This window comes from Besnoitia besnoiti, assembly GCF_002563875.1.
Source record: "Besnoitia besnoiti strain Bb-Ger1 chromosome Unknown contig00197, whole genome shotgun sequence".
Taxonomy (NCBI): Eukaryota; Apicomplexa; class Conoidasida; order Eucoccidiorida; family Sarcocystidae; genus Besnoitia; species Besnoitia besnoiti.
Window position 1 is genome coordinate 3,425 of NW_021704063.1, and position 8,342 is coordinate 11,766.

Sequence of the window (8,342 nt, forward strand, 5' to 3'; positions counted from 1 at the left end):
AATCCCATCCAAAACGGTGGTTTGTTAGTATTTATGTCCTCTCTCATTAACTTAGCTCTTTTATCTGAAATTCGAGCTTTGAATACTCGAATGTTGATACGACAACATTTTATGACTCGAAATGTAGTCAGTGGATGGGTAATTATTTGGGTATACAGTATGATCTTCTTGATTATTATTGGTAGTGCTATTCCACAAGCGACTTATATCTTATATGGTAGATTAGCTACTATCGTATATCTTACTACCGGATTGGTTCTATGCTTATACTAAATCAATAGTTATAATGACTACAGCTTCAAGCAACATGATTTACCGTGATATTGAAATCCAACACTTTTAGCTGTCTTAAGCAGTCCAGTGGGGTGGTGGTGTACTGCAATCATAAAGAACTTGGTTGTCTGTATCTCAATAACCGGAGTCATCTTCAGTATTCTAGGAACTATAATGTCTTTGTTTATTCGATTTGAGTTATACAGTTTCTGGATCGCGGATCATTTGTACAGAGACGATAGCTACTTATAATGTGATAATAACGATACATGGCCTAGCTATGATCTTTATGTTCTTAATGCCTGCTTTGTACGGAGGATATGGTAACTTCTTTGTACCAATATATATTGGTGGTTCGGAAGTCGTTTTCCCAAGAACTAACGCGATCTCCTATTTTCTAGTACCATTAGTGAAACTCTTTTGGTCTGATCCTAAGTACGCAGTGAGCTAACTAGATACAAGGAACTTGACAAGCATTAATAGATTTATATAAACGACAAGGACATGAGTCTACTGGATTTTATAATACAGGGTTGAACTGTGGGTTAGTTTCAATGCCCAAGGCAGAGCACTGGATTGGATACCCAGGAACTGTGCTCCCATTAATAAGAATCATATTCTAAGTCACCAGCATGCAATACCAATCAGATAACAACTGAAGCTAGACTCCATGTTACACTTACTAAAATGGGATTCCTAGGTTGATATAAACTACCTTTTTCTGGGGAGTATATACTACGAGTTGGACTACTGGTTTAGATCTTGAAGGTCTTTGTTTACCGGATCCAAGTTCTCTTGTGCTTTTCATGACCATCATGTTAAGTGCATTAGCAGAGCATAGTTAAGATGATAACTATTGTGGATATAGAACCAATTGAACACCATGTATTAATATAACAAAGATAATCAGGGTAATCTGGTATCCTTCTTGGCATAACGTTGTGTAGTTATATGAAGCGTACATTCCTTAATATCTGGAACAATAGATTATGGTTAGGTAGTGGAACAAGGAGAGCGTCTGTTGTACATCAACACTAGATACTGCTAATACCACTGTAGAGGTATAGTATATAATCCCTGCCGGTGCAGTAAAATGTAAACGCGGCTGTATTATGACGGTCCAAAGGTAGGTAAATCCTTGTCGGTAATTATCGTCGTGCGTGAAAGTTGTCCGACTCTTCACATGTCGTTTATCTAAAACTTTCTTAAATAGAATTATCTTTGAATATGAGGATCCAGATGGCCGACGTTAGACCCTGAGCACCTTTACATCCCTTAAATCATATACAGGATCAAATCTTCCTTGAGCGACTCGACAGCACTAGAGATAGCGTGAAAGCTCTTTTGATTTCCATGAACGGAGTTACATATTAGATCTCTTCGCTCCATGTATTTAGTAAGTTAACATTGAAACGTATCCAGTGTAAAGTTTGAACGTAATCCAGCTTTACCTTCTATGTTGTTATGTTAACCAAATAATTTCATCGTTGTTGATATTTCATTGACATGTTGATAACATAAATACTAACAAACCACCGGTTTTGGATGGGATTACTTTTAACACCGCATAATATGCTAAAAAGTACCATTCAGGTACGATATGAAGCGGAGTTACAAACCGGTTCACTGGTATGGAGTTATCTGGTGCGATAATTCGACATAGCTGTGATGTTAAGGAGCATAGGAGATGCTACACCTTAATTGGTACTGCATTGATATAATTATCGTACAAGCACTCAGCTAGTTATTGAGAGACACTCACGAGCCCAAAACCATAACTTCGTAATCTCAATGGTTTGTGATAGAACCATAACACAATGATCTTTACACAGTTCAACCTGTATTATAAATCCAGTAGACTCATGTCCTTGTCGTTTATATAAATCTATTAATGCTTGTCAAGTTCCTTGTATCTAGTTAGCTCACTGCGTACTTAGGATCAGACAAAAGAGTTCACTAATGGTACTAGAAAATAGGAGATCGCGTTAGTCTTGGGAAAACGACTTCCGAACACCAATATATATTGTACAAAGAAGTTACCATATCCTCCGTACAAAGCAGGCATTAAGAACATAAAGATCATAGCTAGGCCATGTATCGTTATTATCACATTATAAGTAGCTATCGTCTCTGTACAAATGATCCGCGATCCAGAACTGTATAACTCAAATCGAATAAACAAAGACATTATAGTTCTAGAATACTGAAGATGACTCGGTTATGAGATACAGACAACCAAGTTCTTTATGATTGCAGTACACCACCACCCACTGGACTGCTTAAGACAGCTAAAAGTGTTGGATTTCAATATCACGGTAATCATGTTTGCTTGGAAGCTGTAGTCATTATAACTATGATTTAGTATAAGCATAGAACCAATCCGGTAGTAAGATATACGATAGTAGCTAATCTACCATATAAGATATAAGTCGCTTGTGGAATAGCACTACCAATAATAATCAAGAAGATCATACTGTATACCCAAATAATTACCATCCACTGACTACATTTCGAGTCATAAAATGTTGTCGTATCAACATTCGAGTATTCAAAGCTCGAATTTCAGATAAAAGAGCTAAGTTAATGAGAGAGGACATAAATACTAACAAACCACCGGTTTTGGATGGGATTACTTTTAACACCGCATAATATGCTAAAAAGTACCATTCAGTACGATATGAAGCGGAGTTACAAACCGGTTCACTGGTATGGAGTTATCTGGGTGCGATAATTCAATCAAACCAAAAGCCGTTTGTAAGAAAATTAAACCAATTAGATAATATGGTAGATAGGGAACAAACTGTCTCCAGACTTCTAACCCAGCTCACGTATTACATCTGACGGTGAACTAGCGTTCCTAACTGAATCTTGTTCAATAACAAGGAGTAATGAGCCGACATGAGGTGCTGATACAATCCGAGGATTAGAACTCCATATTATCTGACTGTTATCCCCGGCGTACCTTACGACCGTTATATGATTTAGAGATAGAATGTAATGTGGATTAATATCCACATGGTTTCTACACAGTGTAGATATAAAATAGTGAATGGTTCTGTAAAGATCTTGCATAACATACCTTTAGATTGCTTAGCATTATAGAGCTGTAGGCATGTAAGTAACTAAAGAACTATAGATACTTGATGAAGAATACAAGGATAGCTCCAACAATAACATGGCTAAAAATGTATACCAGTTAAGATGAAAAGTCCATTTACCAAATGCATTATCATTAATATAAAGAGATAGTCCTAAGTATTCCGTACAGACTAACATTAAGAAGGCGACTACCAAAGTGAATGTCATGATATTCGTACAGCTTGTATACAAATGTTGGTTTTTTCAAATATACGCTGGATACCACTATACTTAATGCAGAGCATAGTTAAGATGATAACTATTGTGGAATATAGAACCAATTGAACACCATGTATTAATATAACAAAGATAATCAGGGTAATCTGGTATCCTTCTTGGCATAACGTTGAAACCAAGTATATGCATAGGGATGAAAATTAATAAGATACTACCTAAGAAGACTACAAACCAGATGCTTAAATATGGAGAAGCACCGGTATTTACATGGAATAGATTTACAGTATCTCCGAACATATCTCTGCTATAGAAGATAAAGCCACATATAGTAGCTAGTACTGCACCAAGAGATAATACGAAATGGAAATGAGCTACAATATAGTATGTATCATGTAGGGCAATATCCATACCAGCGTTACCCATAACTACACCTGTAGTACCACCTAGAGTAAACAATAGGATAAAACTAAGAGCAGCCCATAGATCTACAGTTCTTGTAGTTGTATGGCTAGCCATATAGGTACCTAACCAGTTGAAAATCTTAGTACCGGTAGGAATTGCAATCATAATAGTCATAGCAGAGAAATAAGCTCTGGTATCTACCTCTAGACCGACTGTCATCATATGATGTGCCCATACTAAGGAACCTAGAATAGAAATACAACCCATAGCTAAGATCATAGATTGTCCACCGAAGACAGATCTAGCAGCATACATAGATAATGTCTGCGAGACTACACCAAAAGCAGGTAAAATTAGAATGTATACCTCTGGATGTCCGAAGAACCAGAATAGATGTTGATAAAGTACACTATCACCAGAATACATAGAATCATAAAATTCAGTGTTTACGTGTAGATCAAGAAAGGATCATAACTAATCCACCAGTAAGAATAGGTAGAGTGAAGACTAACATAAGGGCAGTAAATATGATAGCCCAGATATATAGAATATAGTTCTTAGCACCAGCATTAGAACCCATGAAGACGCAAGTACCAAGGAAGTTAATAGAACTTAAAATACTACTAATTCCTAGTACTGCAAGACCTCCGATAATCCAATCAGTTGCCTCTGGATTTAACACCATCAAGCTAGTACTTAGTGGAGGATACATTGTCCAACCAAGACCACTACCAAACTCGGAACAAATACTTTGAGTTAACAACACAGAACCTAATGGTACTAGAAAATAGGAGATCGCGTTAGTTCTTGGGAAAACGACTTCCGAACCACCAATATATATTGGTACAAAGAAGTTACCATATCCTCCGTACAAAGCAGGCATTAAGAACATAAAGATCATAGCTAGGCCATGTATCGTTATTATCACATTATAAGTAGCTATCGTCTCTGTACAAATGATCCGCGATCCAGAACTGTATAACTCAAATCGAAATAAACAAAGACATTATAGTTCCTAGAATACTGAAGATGACTCCGGTTATGAGATACAGACAACCAAGTTCTTTATGATTGCAGTACACCACCACCCCACTGGACTGCTTAAGACAGCTAAAAGTGTTGGATTTCAATATCACGGTAATCATGTTTGCTTGGAAGCTGTAGTCATTATAACTATTGATTTAGTATAAGCATAGAACCAATCCGGTAGTAAGATATACGATAGTAGCTAATCTACCATATAAGATATAAGTCGCTTGTGGAATAGCACTACCAATAATAATCAAGAAGATCATACTGTATACCCAAATAATTACCCATCCACTGACTACATTTCGAGTCATAAAATGTTGTCGTATCAACATTCGAGTATTCAAAGCTCGAATTTCAGATAAAAGAGCTAAGTTAATGAGAGAGGACATAAATACTAACAAACCACCGGTTTTGGATGGGATTACTTTTAACACCGCATAATATGCTAAAAAGTACCATTCAGGTACGATATGAAGCGGAGTTACAAACCGGTTCACTGGTATGGAGTTATCTGGGTGCGATAATTCGACATAGCTGTGATGTTAAGGAGCATAGGAGATGCTACACGCCTTAATTGGTACTGCATTGATATAATTATCGTACAAGCACTCAGCTAGTTATTGAGAGACACTCACGAGCCCAAAACCATAACTTCGTAATCTCAATGGTTTGTGATAGAACCATAACACAATGATCTTTACACAGTTCAACCCTGTATTATAAAATCCAGTAGACTCATGTCCTTGTCGTTTATATAAATCTATTAATGCTTGTCAAGTTCCTTGTATCTAGTTAGCTCACTGCGTACTTAGGATCAGACCAAAAGAGTTCACTAATGGTACTAGAAAATAGGAGATCGCGTTAGTTCTTGGGAAAACGACTTCCGAACCACCAATATATATTGGTACAAAGAAGTTACCATATCCTCCGTACAAAGCAGGCATTAAGAACATAAAGATCATAGCTAGGCCATGTATCGTTATTATCACATTATAAGTAGCTATCGTCTCTGTACAAATGATCCGCGATCCAGAACTGTATAACTCAAATCGAATAAACAAAGACATTATAGTTCCTAGAATACTGAAGATGACTCCGGTTATGAGATACAGACAACCAAGTTCTTTATGATTGCAGTACACCACCACCCCACTGGACTGCTTAAGACAGCTAAAAGTGTTGGATTTCAATATCCTACTACATTAAGATTATTCCACATCGGTTATGTTCTAGGCGTAATATATGGATTCTTGTTCTCACTCATCTTAACAGCGAGAGAAAACTACTACTCAGATGCTAGTCTAATCAGTAGCATCGTACTTGGAGTTATCATCTCTGAGACAGGATTATTTATCAGCTTTTCTGGGGAGTATATACTACGAGTTGACTACTGGTTTAGATCTTGAAGGTCTTTGTTTACCGGATCCAAGTTCTCTTGTGCTTTTCATGACCATCATGTTAAGTGCATTAAGTATAGTGGTATCCAGCGTATATTTGAAAAACCAACATTTGTATACAAGCTGTACGAATATCATAGACATTCACTTTGGTAGTCGCCTTCTTAATGTTAGTCTGTACGGAATACACGGATCGGATTCTTGTTGGCCTGGCACCTGTTTAGTAACTGGATGAACGCTTTTTACGCCTGGTATGCATGGATAATACTCGGACTCTTCTATAGTTTTAACCGCTACTGCTGGGACTGTATATTATGTACTTACGGTAGTACTATCAAGCCTCTTCTTCCAAATAGATTTCATGGAAAACCTAAAATTCGCATGTTTGATTGACATTTAGCCGCTAATATACAATCATCCAAGATATATTTATCTATCGCAGGTTCGGTCTAATGTCCCGTTATACTATATAGATCACATGGCTTCTGGTACTTTGAGATCATGCTAACGGCGAGAAGGGAAGTGTGTTTCAATAACTAGCTGAGTGCTTGTAACGATAATTATATCAATGCAGTACCAATTAAGGCGTGTAGCATCTCCTATGCTCCTTAACATCACAGCTATGTCGAATTATCGCACCCAGATAACTCCATACCAGTGAACGGTTTGTAACTCCGCTTCATATCGTACCTGAATGGTACTTTTTAGCATATTATGCGGTGTTAAAAGTAATCCCATCCAAAACCGGTGGTTTGTTAGTATTTATGTCCTCTCTCATTAACTTAGCTCTTTTATCTGAAATTCGAGCTTTGAATACTCGAATGTTGATACGACAACATTTTATGACTCGAAATGTAGTCAGTGGATGGGTAATTATTTGGGTATACAGTATGATCTTCTTGATTATTATTGGTAGTGCTATTCCACAAGCGACTTATATCTTATATGGTAGATTAGCTACTATCGTATATCTTACTACCGGATTGGTTCTATGCTTATACTAAATCAATAGTTATAATGACTACAGCTTCCAAGCAAACATGATTACCGTGATATTGAAATCCAACACTTTTAGCTGTCTTAAGCAGTCCAGTGGGGTGGTGGTGTACTGCAATCATAAAGAACTTGGTTGTCTGTATCTCATAACCGGAGTCATCTTCAGTATTCTAGGAACTATAATGTCTTTGTTTTATTCGATTTGAGTGAACACATAAGATCATCGAATTTAACGGTATGCTCCTGAAAGTAACGGTACAAGCTGTAAACAAAGGACTCCTTAACTTAAACTGAGGAGTCAAGTAGGTACAAACCGTACAAGGATTAATTATGTCCATCTGTGCATCTAAGTTGAGACTATCGGTTATATATTTTAGACGCTAACTTCCCGGCTAAACATCCCTTTTCTTTGAAACACACTTCCCTTCTCGCCGTTAGCATGATCTCAAAGTACCAGAAGCCATGTGATCTATATAGTATAAACGGGACATTAGACCGAACCTGCGATAGATAAATATATCTTGGATGATTGTATATTAGCGGCTAAATGTCAATCAAACATGCGATTTTAGGTTTTCCATGAAATCTATTTGGAAGAAGAGGCTTGATAGTACTACCGTAAGTACATAATATACAGTCCCAGCAGTAGCGGTTAAACTATAGAAGAGTCGAGTATTATCCATGCATACCAGGCGTAAAAAGCGTTCATCCAGTTACTAAACAGGTGCCAGGCCAACAAGAATCCGATCCGTGTATTCCGTACAGACTAACATTAAGAAGGCGACTACCAAAGTGAATGTCATGATATTCGTACAGCTTGTATACAAATGTTGGTTTTTCAAATATACGCTGGATACCACTATACTTAATGCACTTAACATGATGGTCATGAAAAGCACAAGAGAACTTGGATCCGGTAAACAAAGA

At 37.1% G+C, this 8,342-nt stretch overlaps 2 protein-coding genes across 2 annotated transcripts; both read right to left on the bottom strand.

The window, feature by feature from the left end:
• Positions 1–2,212: 2,212 nt before the first annotated feature.
• On the bottom strand, positions 2,213–2,461 carry BESB_033340 (uncharacterized protein; the record flags this gene model as incomplete). The annotated part of the gene is made up of 1 exon (XM_029361920.1): positions 2,213–2,461. The coding sequence occupies one exon, from the start codon at positions 2,459–2,461 to the stop codon at positions 2,213–2,215; it is 249 nt and encodes an 82-aa protein (XP_029214652.1).
• A 2,710-nt stretch (positions 2,462–5,171) lies between these two features.
• BESB_033350 (cytochrome b) lies at positions 5,172–5,671 on the bottom strand (the record flags this gene model as incomplete). Its single annotated transcript, XM_029361921.1, has 2 exons — positions 5,172–5,556; positions 5,658–5,671. The coding sequence occupies 2 exons, from the start codon at positions 5,669–5,671 to the stop codon at positions 5,172–5,174; spliced, it is 399 nt and encodes a 132-aa protein (XP_029214653.1).
• Between the last annotated feature and the right edge of the window lie 2,671 nt (positions 5,672–8,342).